Source organism: Eulemur rufifrons, chromosome 25 (genome assembly GCF_041146395.1).
Source record: "Eulemur rufifrons isolate Redbay chromosome 25, OSU_ERuf_1, whole genome shotgun sequence".
Classification (NCBI taxonomy): Eukaryota; Metazoa; Chordata; class Mammalia; order Primates; family Lemuridae; genus Eulemur; species Eulemur rufifrons.
Window position 1 is genome coordinate 19,549,062 of NC_091007.1, and position 15,602 is coordinate 19,564,663.

The 15,602-nt window shown below is 40.2% G+C and overlaps 1 protein-coding gene across 5 annotated transcripts in view; it reads left to right on the forward strand.

Moving 5' to 3' along the window:
• The first annotated feature begins 2,391 nt into the window (after positions 1–2,391).
• The window catches only part of WAC (WW domain containing adaptor with coiled-coil), a 79,213-nt gene continuing 66,002 nt past the window's right edge, over positions 2,392–15,602 (forward strand). For 3 of the 5 annotated variants that reach the window (XM_069458699.1, XM_069458700.1, XM_069458702.1), the window contains exons 1-3: positions 2,655–3,071; positions 3,442–3,478; positions 5,011–5,206. In XM_069458699.1, coding sequence (XP_069314800.1) covers positions 3,031–3,071; positions 3,442–3,478; positions 5,011–5,206 — 274 coding nt within the window. In that variant the 5' untranslated portion in view covers positions 2,655–3,030. Of the gene's footprint in view, positions 2,474–2,654; positions 3,072–3,320; positions 3,339–3,441; positions 3,479–5,010; positions 5,207–15,602 lie in introns of those variants that run through there. The other 2 variants (XM_069458701.1, XM_069458703.1) reach the window with 2 other exon arrangements.

Below are 15,602 nucleotides of genomic sequence, written 5' to 3' on the forward strand. Positions count from 1 at the left end.
AATGGATTAGGGAAATATAGCTTGAGAGAGCGAGGAACTCACTTATGAGTTGGGATGACTGTCTTTTTCTCCAGCCAAGTTCAACTGCTCTGCAGCAGGTATATGGTGAATTGCCCAGGCTTGTGGTTTAGGCAGGCTGAAGGAGTTGAAAAGAGTTGAGGGTATTTTCAAAGCATTTATTTAAGCTAGGCAATGAAATGAGTTTTTAAAAATGGGTAGAACATTTAGATGTGTCCTTTAGTGAACACAGTTGCTTCTTATTATTTATGGTAGTTATGTTCAATAAAGTCCCCGAGAACACTGAATTACTCCCAGGGTAAATATAGGGTTAAGTTCCTGCAAACTGCTAGTCACATTTTTGTCAAATGATCACTAAATAACCTTGTTTTATGTGTGTTTCTCTTTAAAGACATCTTAACATACATTGTTGATTCATTAACATGGAACTAATGTCATTAATGGCCAAAAGCACTAATGACAAACCTGAATGAAACTTACCTAGCACATGTGTTTTCTCCATAAGGCATGTCACAACCTTCTTTTTCTTAGGAATACTAGACAGCACTTCAGCAATACTTGTGGGAGCATCTACAACAGCAAAATCACCAAAAAAAGCACACACACACACACACACACACACACAAAAATGCAAAGAAACCACATGGCACTAATATACAGAGAGGAGGAGGGTTAACAGCATGAGCTAAAATAAGAGAGGGTTGCCTTGTTCAACCTCAGCTGGAAACGTGGGTGTGTCAGGCAAGCTGTCTACCAATGGTGGTGCCGTGCATTGATTTTATGGCTACAAATAAATTTTAGTGAGGTGAATTTGAAATGTAGAATCCTCGAACAATGAGGATCAAACTGTACGCTGTCTGGAACTGTTTCTCCCATAGCTTACCCCAGTTTCCTTCTTTTGATCAAATGGCATGTATCAATTTCAGCAGGTATCCAGTTATTAAACAAGAAATTAGTAGGAACTTTGCTGGCAGTTTACAAAAAGCTTCTAAGATTCATATATTACTTTTTGTACTTTTCTCACCTGAAGTCTCCCAACGTATTTGCTACAAGTGTTAGAAACTGTACGTAAGACTACTGATTTTTTTGGTCATTTCAGCCACTGGCAATTTTTTTTGTTGTTACAGCTTCAGGAGACTTTATTGGTCTTCACAAACGGCAATAATCTTTACATTTGGCAGGTGGATGCGGCAAATAAGGCCATGCAATTTTTATTTTTTTCCAATCAATTGTGTTTCAGGCCTCCTCTCCTCCATCATTCCACCTCTTCATTCAGCCTAGCAATCACGTAACTTGATGGATAGCAAATAAATCGGCTATTTTGATATTGTTTTTGGAGGGATCTTGTTCCTTCTGATTTCTTATCTTACCCTTAAATGCCGTATGTTTACTATTATACGATCCTTTTCATTAAACTAAGATGGCCTTACAAAGAGCTCAGAGCAGAAAGGAAAAAAAAAAAATCATCTGAATACCACCACCCTCAAGTTGAAGCTTGTTTGGAATCTTTGACGTTTCCCCTCCAACGTGCCTTTGGCAGTACACAAAATCAAATTTGTGGCAATTTCATTCAGCACGCCCCAGACCTTTATTGACACCCAGGGCATTCAAATGAAATTTTTTTTTCTCCGCCAAAGGACTTCTGCGAGGAAAAGGAACTAGAAGAGGGGTAAAACACGGGAGATAAAGAAAGGGAGAGGGTGGGGAAGTGCACAGCTGGGGATGGAAAAATGTTAAAAAAAAAAAAAAAAGTGAGGCGGCTCCACACTCTCCCCAAGCACCCCATCCCTCTAAGTCTGCAGTCTCGGTTCCCCGCCCCGAGCGGCGCTCCCTCCTCAACCCAGGAATCGCCACCGGCGCGGGCCCGGCCCCGGCCTCCCGCACTCGGCACAGCGTTCGCGGGCTCGGGGACGGAGCCGCCAGGGTGAGACTTACGTCCGAAACGCCGCCCCACCCGGGGCCGGTCGCGTGCGCGGGCCCGGCGGCGGGCTCCCGAGGCGGGCGGAAGGGCGCAGGCCGCAGTCCCCACTCCCCGAGCGCCGCCCCCGCGGCCCGGCCCGTCACCTCTCCGGGAAGCGCCCGCCAGCCCCCGACCCGGGGGTTTCCGACCGCTCGGCCCGAGGCCGAGGGGCGGGGGCCGCGCCGAGCGCCGCCGAAGGACACCCCTCCCGCCGCGCCGCCGGGCGCACGCGCAGCCGCCGCAGCCTGCCCTATTTAGTCCGCGATGGCTTCCCTCGCGCCCCACCGTCCTCCTCCCGCAGGCGGCTCCCTCCCCGCGCAGCCCGGAGCCCGTGGGACCCGCCGCGAGCAGGCCCCCGAGCGGGACTATCCCTAAACTGGAACGGCAGTGGCCGGACTTGCGCGAGAGGAAAAACAGCGGCAACCGGAAAAGGCTGACGGGTCGCGAGGAGGCGAGCCAGGCCTCCGAGGAAGAGGAAGGCCGGAGCGAGCCGAGGTTTGCCGAAGGCGGCGATCCACAGCCGCGCGGGGCGGGGAGGAAGGCCGAGGGTGGGAGAGGAGGGGCGCGGCGGAAACTGCCGAGGCCTCCCGAAGGCGGCAGCGTCCGAGTTGCCCGGATGTAGTTGGTGGAGCGGCAGCGGCGGCACCAGCGGCGGTGGCGGCGGCGGGAGGAGGCGGAGGAGAAGGACCAGGCAGCGGCGGCGGCGGCGGGGGGAGGAGGGGAGGAGGCGGCGGAGCGGGAGGAAGAGAAGGCCGGGGAGGCAGTCGCTCGCCGCGGGGCTGAGCCGGACGCGTCTTCTTGCCCCCCTCCCCCCGTTCGCGCTGCCGCCGTGTAGTTGGCGCCGCTGCCCCGGCCGAGAGTGAGCGTGGTGTCGGCGAAGGGAGATGGCCCGGGAGCGCCGGCGCCAGTAACGGGAGGTGCCGAGAGTCGCCGAGGGCGCGCCGGGCCCTGGTGCCGGGGCTGCCGCCCGCCCGCCGCCGCCTGCGCGCCCGCCCGCCCGCCTCTCGCGGCCGCTCTCCGCCCTCCCCGACACACTCACAGGCCGGGCATTGATGGTAATGTATGCGAGGAAACAGCAGAGACTCAGTGATGGGTAAATCGTCTTTTCGTTTCGGGCCGGGCGGCGGCGGGGGCGGGGGGCGGCGGCGCGCGGGGGGGCTGCGCCTCCTTATCTGGAGCTGGCCGGGCCGCCATTTTTGTTGTTAACCCCGATCCGGATCGGCCGGGGCGGAGCGGCCGCCGCGCGAGCGGGCGCGGGAGGGGTGCGAGCGGAGGGAGCGGGGGTCGGGCGCGCCGCGGGCTCCCGCCCTCGCCCCCCGGGGAGCTCGGGGGCGCGCCGGGGCGTGCGGGCTGGGCGCCGGTACGCTCGGGAGGTCTCCGCGGGGAGGGGCGGCGGGGGACCGGTTTTCAGCCCCCCACCCCCTGCAGTGTCTCATGTCGTCTTGTCTCTTCCTGTTTTTCAGCTGTCACGACCGGAGGGGGGACGCGCAGCCTTACCAGGTACCAGCCGAAGCCGGGGTGGAGGGATTGGAAGGGGCCGGAGGGGGAAGGGAGGGACTGCTACTCGAGCGCAGGCTTCAGAAGTCGCTACAGGCCCTTCGGTGCAACAAATCCGAAACTAGCACCGCGGGTCTGCTCAAAATTTTGTGTTTGGTTCCATTAGCGCTCTCCGACAAGGTTTAGTGTCTTATTTTGACAGGTGAGTGGAGGAAGTTCAGTTAAGAAAGAAAAAAAATCATTTGCAGCCGGGAAGACCTAACTCAATTATCTGAGTGGGAAGGAATCGATGGGATGAGGTGGTAGGTGACTTGGGAGGCATATTTATTTACTTAGTGTATTGGGAATGGAAGTTAATGTAAAGGTATTAAAATTAGGTGAAGCGTCTGGGAGAAATAGCTAAGTGATTTACAGCTCTACAGTGGGTTGTAAACTACTATCCCTTCTTAATTTTGTTTTTGGTGCAAATAATTGCCTTACAAGTAAAACATGGTGCTTTTGTTTCTGTAAGAATTGAGATCTTTGGGTACTTGGATAATTCATTCTAATGCAGGTGGTCCTAGGTAGGCAGGTTCCTTTTTGTTACTGCAGCTGTTGCATGTAAAGTTTTTCAAAATTAAGTGGCCCCGGTTTTCAGGAGGGAAACTTCATAAATTGTCGGCAACTTATCAGGTGACCACGGAAGTAAATAATTTCTACATTTGATCACTTGAAGGGTAAGAGATCAGGTTTCTAACGTAATAGTTTGTTTAAAGTAAAACTCTAGGTCCCCTCATGTGTGGAACATCCTCTGCTGCATTTGGGTTTGTCAAAGATTAAATAAACCCTATTGAGTCTGCCCCCCCCCAAACATAATTAAATATTGTAAAAGACTGGTATATCATGATTGTCTTAAGATATGTGTTAGAATAAAACTAAACCATTCATTTGAGGGTGTTCCATTATGCTTAATTGGAAATATTGCTCATATATCAGTTTATTTTGGCCAGTATTTTTACACTTTAAAATTGTTTCCTACACCTGCAAGTTAAGTTAGGTCTGAAATGTTTTATTTGACTCAGATAATTGGGGAAACATGCCTTTTTTTGGTAGAAACATACATGTGTGTGTTTAAACCTGTGCCTGTACATTATCAGTTGTAGAGCAGAAATTGATTACAGTAGTACTGAGTTTCTAGTTTTTTCTCTTGACTAAACTTACAAAAAAGGATTTCATATATTAATTCCCAGAAAAATTTTATGCAGAATCAATATGCCACTGTAGTTTGATTTGTATTTACAAGAAAATGGAGTGGATTTTTTTCTCTTTTTTTTTTTTTAAATTGATACTAAGATTTGTAACAACAGTTATGGTAACTCTTAAGCTTTAGGTCTTGTCTGAATAACTTCAGGGCAGAATTAAAAATGGAAACTTTATTAATGTAAGTTCATAAAACTTCAGTTAATACACCAAAATTTATGCTTAAATTGGTTGAGGGAGTTCAGTTTAAAATTTCAATTCTTTTTCTCTTTTTTTGGGGGGGTGATGTTTTACAGGCACTTAAGTATTCATCGAAGAGTCACCCCAGTAGCGGTGATCACAGACATGAAAAGATGCGAGACGCAGCAGATCCTTCACCACCAAATAAAATGTTGCGGAGATCTGATAGTCCTGAAAACAAATACAGTGACAGCACAGGTCACAGTAAGGCCAAAAATGTGCATACTCACAGAGTTAGAGAGAGGGATGGTGGTGAGTAGCTTTCTTGTTGGAACTTTCATATATATTTATCAGTAGCTCTATGTAAAACAATAGGCAGTAATATTTCCAGCTTGAGAGTGTTACGGTGTGGCTATGTCATTAAATTATTTTGTTTCTGTCAATTTTTTGATTCATAAGCAGGTTACCGAAAAAATAAGACACTGACTTGAGCATCTAAAAAGTGGACTTCAGGGTCTGAAAATAAGGGAATACATTTCTGAATGCAATCTACCAAGTGCTTTATTAACGATGGAAGAAATGCAGGACATTTTTCCAAGAAAGGAACTTTAACCTTTTCAAGTAAAGATCTCACTTTATTTGGTTTAATTTGAGATCTTTGTTGCTGCTTTAATTTATTTTTTAGGGAGTTCAAATCTGTTTCCTAGTTATAATAATGATAAATGATGAATTAAATATAGTAGGTTTTTCAAGATGGTCCCAAATTTAAAAAGCCATTTGTGATTTAGAAAATTCATTTTTGGTTTTTGTTGTAAACATTTTAAATTTTATTTTTCATATTTTCTTGAGTCTTACTAATGTAACTTCTATACCTTGTTTATTGCCGTATTCAACTTATTAAAAGTTAGCCTCATTTCTTTTGCACAGTGCTGACATCCTCCAGTTTACCTTGCCCTCAAGCTTTTGTACTGGGAGGCTGAGAATAAGTAAACAAATCCACCTCCCAGTAATTATATTGAGACTTAATTTTACCCAAGTTTATCAAAATAACAGATTTCATGACTAAAGCATGCATTAAGGAACAAAGCAGTTTCAATGAGATAATTAAAACATCTGTGTTTTTTCCTACTGTAAGAGCTTATATTGTTTGAGTAGATAACATTTGAGTTAAATACACAATATTCAGTGAAAGCTTCCAAGGAAACTCAAGAGTACCTTGTAGGTTTTTGCCCCCATTGGCAACTAGCTCCTCAATACTTTGCTTACTTTTAACAAATACCCTACATCTTCTGGTCTGTCTAGTTTTTGTTTTTTTGCCTCCTGGGATAGAAAGCTTTACTCAGTGGGATTGAATATTGAGAAACATTGACCTCTATGTAGTTACTGAGTTGAGGAAATTAATAATGATCAGAAGATTACATTGGGGATTGAATAATTTGGATGTTATTAGATGGGAGGAAAATAGTTCTCCATCGAATATAGCTATAGCTTTGTGCTACTTATGCAGATAAACCACATTTTTGATCATAATTAACAGCAGATGTGTTTGATTATTAGTATTAGAAGTTCTTTGGTTGCAAAATTACTTAAGGTCTTAAGGTTTTGGGTTTCATAGGTAAATTTTCCATAGTGTTACATATAGCCTGAGATGATAGCATTTATCAACTACTCTTCTATGGTGGATTTCATTTCAAATGATAGCTCTTGGAGGGCGGGTACTGGTTGTACTATACTATGCTTTATTTATTTTGAAAATTTTGGTGATTGTGACAAAGTAAGATATGACACCTCATCCCCCCATAGGTAGGCTCTCAGGTTATTATCTTAGTGACTGATCCAGTTTATCCCTAAATCCAGAAGGAAATCATCTTATACACTCAAGGAATCTTCTATAAATGCTTTCATCCATTTACAGGAACCATGCCTGATCATTTCTTTTGCAGGTGAAATAATCCCAAGAATATTCTGTTGCTTATTCATTCAACAAACATGGGGCATACACTGTGTGCCAACAATTATGATACTGCTGGAAGTCAAGTTAAGATGTGATCCTGGCCTTGAAGTGTTCCTAAAGGCTTTGACTCTTGAGAGCTAGTGATGTTTTAGCTGCTTACTTTTTCCTTTACCCCTTTTTTCTGCACTTTGGTTTTTGTTTTCTTTCCTGTGTGAACTCCAGGTACCTGTTGGCTTTTAGGTTCCTTTTTATTTGTATCTTTATTGATATTTTTTTCAGCTCCATTTGTGAGAAACTTGTTACTTATTTTTCTGATCTATTCATTTGCTAAGTTAGGCCTCACTTTCTAATTTGCTTTCTAGCTGCTTGTCTGTCTTCTCTGGAGCCTTTTTACTAATACTGTAAGTCCATTCATGTATGTTCGATCTGTAATATACCTGACTGTCATAGTACTTTATCCTACAGAGGAATAATAAGGTCATAAAATATGCTATCTCCATTCTGGAGTTCATAGTACATCTTTTATGTTAATTCAGTCTTTTAAAAATGTAAAATGGTGATTCTTTCCTCATTTCATATAGAGATATTTAGTCATAGTTTGACTTGAGGTGTATATATTCAGATTTTTTTGGCTAATGATGTGTTTGAAACTAGGTTTTTAGAACTGTATATGTATGATTTTATTACAAGCTTTATGAATTCCTTTAGGTTTTTATATTTAAATGTGAATTCAAATATATATAAATATTTATATTTAAATTCAAAACAATTATCAAAAATCAAGCACAAGTGAGGTGGATTATCTGTACTCTCAGCATGTCTAAGTAAACTTAATGTAACAATAGGTTACCATATTCTTTGAACTACTTGCTTAAAATTTCAGATTTTTTTTCATTTTAGGATTTTTTGAAATCTAATGACTCATTGGTAATGAGAGCCTATATGCTATGATTTGTAACTTACATCTTAAAGCAAACTAAACAAATGTATAACTTGTAAAATGTGTTTATTTTCCTTAGGGTCAGGCTTTACTGTCATCACAGCATATTTTTTCAGTAATTACTACTTTTCTTTGTTGGCATCTTGGATTTCTTTGAAAAAATGCTAGTTCAGAGGTAATGTATAAAAGGACTTTTAGATATACTATAAAAAAGAAAGAAATTGAGGTTTCTTTTTCACTTCTAAACATCTTAGTTAAAAGAAGACTTACTGCAGCATAATATTTACAGTTTAAAGACAGATTTTATCCTTTAGGATTTATTAAAGGGAATTTTGATTGTCTACTGTAAATTAAGGGAGATTTTGTGAGAGTATAACTTAAAAGGTTTCTTGGTGAAATAAGTTATTTTTATGTACTGTAAATATATAATCTTTTGTTTAAAAGTAACCAAAAGCAAAAATCTTAAGATTCTAATCACTAGATTTGTTTTTTATAGCTTAGACATATTTTTAAAGGTGCAGCTGTTGTCAATGCAACCCTCAAAAGTACGAACGTACAGTGCAGGTCGAATTTGTGCTTTTATGGAATCTTCAAAGGGCATAAGCCAGGCACTGTGGCTCAGGTCTATAATCCCTGTACTTTGGGAGGCTGAGGCGGGAGGATTGCTTGAGGCCAGGAGTTTGAGACTGTCCTGGGCAACATAGTGAGACCCCCTTCTTTACCAAAAAAATTAAAAAATAAAAATGAGCTGGATGTGGTGGCTTGGGCCTGTAGTCCCCACTACTCAAGGAGGCTGAGGCAGGAGGATTGCTTGAGCCCAGGAGTTCAAGGTTGCAGTGAGTTATGATCACGTCACTCCAGCCTGGGTGGACAAAAGCGAGACCCTTGTCCGTTTAAAAAAAAATGACAGGAGGGAACCTTGAAAGGGTTCTCTAGTTAATACTGTTTTTAAGAACTAGTTCAAATAATTTGCCAGGTTATTTTAAATTTAAGAATGATCATACACATGAGCTTAGGAATGAAGGGTTTCTTTATAGGGATTCTTTAAAGGTACTCTATAAAACCTCAACTTTTTCGGCATTGTCTCCTTTTTTTCATCATCCCTCTTAGAAACTTAATTATAAGATAGGTATGGAATACTTGTTAAAATGTCTTCTTGGGGGAGGTAGTTCAGCTCAGTTGAGTAATTGAATATTCCTTATTGATTCCTGCATTTGTGGGACTTTCAGTGACTTTTGCAGACTTTTTGTGTGGCATTTGAACATCTGTGAATGTAACAGTGGATTCCTAACCATTGTTTCTAAAGTTTATAGCCACATGGTGAAGTTTTTATCCTGTTTGTTGCTTAGCTGTATCTTTGGAGAAATTTGTAAATATATTTTCATTTCCTAATTTTCAAACAAAGGTTACTTTTAGCATTTTGAGGGAATTACTCAGTAGGGATCATTTGGGGGTAGTTGGTCTTTTCATAGTTTTTTATATAATTTAGTAATGTTGGAATCTTTGACATTGAACAAATAGTTGTATAATATGGCCTTATGGCTATGTATATATGTCTTTACATTTTGAATAAAGTGAAATGTGCTTTGCATTAGTATTGTTAGAAAGTACTGTAACAACACTCTCATTTGATCCTCATGTTGACATTGGAAGGTAGATGGAACAAATAGTATCCCTATTTTATAGTTTTACAAATGAGGGAAAATTTACTTATATGAAACTGAACAAATAGTAACAGCTGAGTCTAGAAATTAGTTTTCTTTACTCTGGTAAATTATATATACTGTCAAGAGATGAAACATTTAGGTATATTGAAAGATTATTTGGTGGTATTTACCAACGTACCAGTTTAAAGGTGATTTTTCTTTTATTCTCTTAATACCTTCACCCATCTTCCCTTAGTAGTTACATCTTGCCTAATTATATCATAATACCAAAGCCAAGACATATTGATACAATGTATGTGTATAGTTCCAGGCCTAGTTGTTACATTAGTGTTTTGTTTTTAGAAATAAATTTTAACATGAAATTATGCCACAAATTTCACTAGGAAGAAGTCATTTTTTAAGGTAAGCCCTAATATTCAAAGACTTGTTGACAAAGAAACTTGGAAATTTTGCATAGAATCTAATATACTATTTGGATTTCAGCAGTACCATTGACTGTTAAGTATTTTTCTGTCTAGTGGCAATAGAGGAATGAACTTTTTAAATTGATCAATGCTGTGTAGTAAGATAGTAAAATTAGGTAGAAATATTTGTATTGGATTTCCATTGGTCAGTTTAAAAAAACATAGGAAACATACTCCCTATCAAGAGAAACAGGTTGAAAGAGTAGGAGTGTTAATGTTTTTACCAACTCTTTAGTATTTTTTCCTTAGTTTTAGAAAACTACGTGATCCAAGCATCTGTGCATGTAAATTGTGGTATTTGAACACGTGTATCAGGTCATTTGTCTTAGGGCTTCTCATTGTCATATCTTAACATTTTCAGTGTTTTTAGAGAGATAGTTATTGTGTATTGCTTATGATTTAACGGTATTTCATTGAAATGGTTGACTTTGATCTTTTAAGACAGTTTTAATTGAACCATTTTCTAGTTGTGCAAGATGTGTAAAGTTTTGGGTGTGACATACTTAGGGGTTTTGGTCCATAATTCACAGAATATTTACATATTCTAGTTTGTCTCTTACACATTTGTTATCTTACTCTGTTGTGCAGAATGGTTTTGGGGTAGTGCATCCTTTTGCTGTAGTGCTGGAAAGGGTGAAGATGACTGAGCTGCGGCATCTGGGAACGCTGTCACTAAGCGCTGGAGATAACCCATTGTTATTTAATCATCTCAAAACCAATTATTTAGGGCTTGCACATATATCCTGTGAACAGCCTCCTTCTTAGAATTTATATGATGCTTTACAGTTTTCAAAGCCCTTTTGTGGTGTTTGTCATCTGATCCCATAACAAACCCTTTGAAATAGGCTGATTGGTATTATTCCTGTTGTACTGGTGAAATGATGATCCAGTTAAAGTATTTTGCCTATTGTTAATTGTTGAAACTGAAGGCAAGTCTCTTTACATAAAACTTTATCTCTACCTTCAAATTATGCTCCAAGTATAACCACTTCTCAATACTTAAAATACAACCATTTTAGTCCTGGCTACCACTTTCTCTATACTTGGGTTCTGCAAGAGATCCCTGAATGGTGTCCCTGCTTCCTTTTTGCTTCATGCAATTATTTCCCCACACAGTAGCCAGAGTCATGCCAGTGAGCTTGCATCACTCAGGCCTACAGCTTTCCAGTGACTCCCTGTTTCTTACCAAGACCTGTAATACACCCGGTGTAATGTGGAGTCTGGGTATTTTTTTCAGCCTCTTCTACCACTCTTCCTCCTGTTTGTGCTGCTCTGTCCATACTGGCCCTGCAGGAAGAAGTTTGTTCTCATCTGAAGTCTTCTGCACATTCACTCCTTTCTCCATGTTCGGGTGCACTGTCAGTTCAGTAATGTGTCTGCTTAAATGTCAACCTCTCACAGAGGCCTTCCTGCCCTTCCTGACCACTCTGAAACAGCCATTCCCATCATTATCTATCTTTCCCCCTGGTTGTTCTTTCTTTGTACTTAACATGACCTCATGTTATTTACTGATAGTCATTCTGCTGTAGTGTGACGTGTGCATTCCTGAAAATCACCGTGCTGTGCAAAATTGCACCACGGAATTTATGGGAAAAATAGGTTTAGCACTGTACCCAAAAACATCGTCCACTGACAATGTGTCGCTGCATTATAAAAAGATAAGAACCTAACAAAACACATAGCATAGTTTTATATGTATTAAATAGTTAAAGATTACATTAACACCACAATAAATGACACTTCACCTTGACAAAGACCTAAACCTTGTCTTATGGAAGTGGGCATCCATTGGAAGGGTTGCAGCTCATGAATTACTGTGCCACGGTAGCTGGAGGATTATCTGAAATTAGAAAGTTGTAGCAGCAAATGTGGATAGATCGGACTCAAAATGCATATGGTGAGCTGAGGTAGCTGGTAGATGTTTGAGGTGTATGTATCTTGTCCTGTGCAGCTTGGTTCAGCTGGGTGCAGCTAGTGTTTCTAACAGGTGAAAATGCACATAAGTAATTAGGAAATTTGTGTTACTATTCCCTGATATCAGTAGCTTTCGAACAAATTTACATTTTTTAAAACAAATGTTACAGCAGAACTGAGTTTTTGCTTGCCTTCTCTGGAATATAAGCTCCTCCAGAACAGGTAGTGAGTTTGTTTTTATCCACTTTATATTCCCGTTGCCTTGAACAGTGCCTGACACTTTGTAGCATTTCCAGAAATGGATGGATAAAAGAGTATTCTGATTGTCATAAATTAAGGGGAATGAGATTGTAGTTTCTGGAACAGTGCTTTCTCAGACTTGAATGTGTATACTAATTACCTGGGGATGTTGTTGAAATGCATATTCTGATCCAGCAATTCTGAGGTGGGGCCCAAGGATCTGCCTTTTAACCAGATTCCAGGTGATGCTATACTTTTGGCTTCACCTGAGTAACAAGGTTCTACAGCAGTACTGACCAGTCCGGTGGAACTACAATATTAGCCACAAATGCAAATTGTGTGCGTACTTTTCTAGTGCCCTTATTTTAAAAAGTAAAAATGAAGTGAAATTAATTTTAATATATTTTTTAACCTAATATATCCAAAATATTGTCATGTCAACATGTAAGTGATACTTTAAACACTGTTAATAAGGTATTTTAGATTCCTTTTTTGTACAAAGTTTTCGAAATCCAGTGTGTATTTTATTTTACATTTACAGCACATTTCAGTTTGGACTTGAGACACTTGTGTTTAATTGCCCCATGTGGTTGGTGGCTACTGAATTAGACAGTTCTGGACCATGTGATCACTCTGTTGGTCTGTCTAGCTTTACACATATTTCTACTTCCCTTAAGAAATTTTTTATGTGTCTGATTTCTGAAATACCGTATTTATTGCAAAACAAGGTTAGAATTAATGTGTCCATGAGCTATATAGTGCTGCTTATACTAAAATTTTTGTTAGTACACATTCCTTGTAGAAAAGTTAGAAAAAGCAGAGAAAGGGGAACAAATAAATGTTGCCTCAAATCCTGTCATTTAAAGACTAGTTTCATTGGAGATGTTTTTATTTTTTAAGCTTGTATTTAGTATTTACATAGTGGATTAAATGGATATTTGGTGTTGACAATATCAATCTGAGAGGACTGACTAGGAGTACTTTTCAGTTAATGCTCAGGGACTAAATGAGTAAAGTCATCTTTCAGCTGCATTGGTGGTTAAGTTCAGGCACTTAGAGCTAGGTGACCTTGAACATGCTACTCAATCTCTGAGTTTTTGTGTCTGCTCCCCTAGGATTGTTGTGGGGTCAAATGAAATTATGTATATGTAATACTTCCAAAGCAGTTAGTTGACTAAGTACTTGGACTGTGACGGTAAATTACTAGGCATTATTCCTCTGAATAATTAAAATTTAGTGTCAGATCAGCAGCCCTAGGTCAGGTCTCAAGTTATTGCTTTCTTCCTTTAGAATTAGGAAGGAAAATGATGGAGAGTTTGGCAAAAGAGCTACATGAGATTTGTGTTGTGTAATACAAATCTTTCGTGTTTTTACTTAATCTCCTGTTTTCTGACAGGTGGGATAATTTTCCAATATTTTGTGTTGTACCTTTATGGTTGCATAAAGATTCATAAAATTTTTTTGTGCATGGTAATCTGAGACTTTGTTCCCTATGAGCAATGTCTTCATTTTGTTCTCATACCTGTAGATAATGCTCTTTTGGCTAGAATAAAATAGCATTTATCCTTGCATCTTTTTTTTTTCTTGAAGATACTTCCAAACTGATGATTCATTGTTACAGATGAGAAGTCTGATGTCAAACCTAGTTCTTGTTTATAGGTAGCCATTGGGATGTACAGCTCCTACTTTCCCCTACTTTTCCACCCCCAGCTTTGAGAATTTTTAGTGTTTTTTTTTTTTTTCTTTTCTTTTTCCTTAGATCTAGAACTTCATCAAACTCTCTTTGTAAATGTAGGTCTTTTTTTCATTACTTCTGCTCGGTGCCTTTTAGTGTGACCATAGCCCTTAGAAAGTCATTCCCTCCTCCCCACCCCGACTCCCCTCTGCTACAACACTCCTCCCTCCCCTTCTCTTTTGTAATTGTTTCTGACTTTTCTCCTTTAGGAACTTCTGTTAGATGTCTTTTTGTTCTGTTCTACTTATCTCTTGCCTGGCAAATAGTAGGTACAGTGCTTGGATACTTTGAAGTGAAAGAGTACACTATACTCTGGGAAGAATCCTTTGGCATGTTCTTTGAGCACACTAGTATTTAAATCTGTGTTTGTTTCATCCATCTATTGAGAGTTTTATTTTGGATGCTCTATTTTTAATTTTTTATAGCTTGTAATTTTATGACTCTAATTCACTAGGAATACCCTGAGAATTTTAACTACATTTTAGTTTTTTCTATATGAAATATTTCCTGAGAAGGTCTTCTGTTTGAATTTGGTGCATCTCATCCATGTTATTGGGTTCTTCAGATGTTTGCTGTTTGTAGTTGTCTCTTTATATTTTGAAATAAGAGTCTAGGTCATCCTCTATCCAATAATAGATTGTGTGGTTGGAAATATTTACTGTTTGAGCTGTCCACTGTGGTAGCCACAAGCCACATGCCTCTTGTGTATTTGAGGTATGGCTAGTGCAACTAAGAAACTCAGTTTTTAATGTTATTTAATTTTAATTTAGCTCATTGCTGTTAGGCTTCTCACTGTGGAGGTTTCTTCTTTTAAGTTGCCAATAATTTCTTGGTTATCAAGTCCACTGAAAAGCCTTTCAGTCTTTATCTTACTTGACTTGGTCCTTTGAAATGATTTGTCCTTACTATGGATAGCTTTTTGCCTTTTCATGGCGTTGGCTTTCCTTTCTGTGCTTCTGTTTTGATCTCATTCTTGAGCTCTGAGTCTCGTTTGCGTGCCACTGAAAAGTTAGGGTATTTCCTGAGGTGTTCTGTTCTTGCTGCTGTTCAGTATTCAAACCCTCTCTGGGTAGAGCCGGCAGTATCTGTGCTGCTGCATCTACTGTCCCGTTTTTGATTTCCACACCCACACAATCTCTTTGCTTATTAGGCAGCCACCACCTTGATGTTCCAGCTAATCTTTGTAAATCTGTTCCCAACTTGACTATTCCCTGCCTGATTAATGCTTGGAAAGTTGTCTTTAATTCCTTTTTGCTTTTCTCCTGTTTTTTTTTTTTTTTTGGGGGGGGGAACCTCTGGACCTCATTGCCCTTTTAATTATTGCAGTATCCTATTAACAGAACTGTTACCTCATTCCTTACCCTTTTGCTATCTGAGTAAAAATTTTAGACTACAAATTTAAACATATTCCCTTCATTAACCCGTAAAGCCTGAATTTTACAGGTCTTCATTATGTTGTATTGATGACATAATTGTCTGCTCTTTCTTCCTCATATACTTACCAGGGAGTCTTCCCATCGAGTATACATAGAAGACACTGAAATGAAAACAAAGCACTGTTACGCTCATGCCAAAAAACTAGCATCTCAGGCTAGATATTTTGCTTGTAATATAGCTTGAAAATTTGAAGAGTCTAAAATCTTTCTGAGTCACCATTGCCAAAAGTCCAGATTTTTCTTTTCTCCTTTCTCTGTAATCCAGTCATGTAAAACCACTTACCCAGTCAGTCCTAGAACATCTTTTTTACATTGTTATCCCATTGTATGTGTTTTCACGGCCAAAACTGGTCTTTCT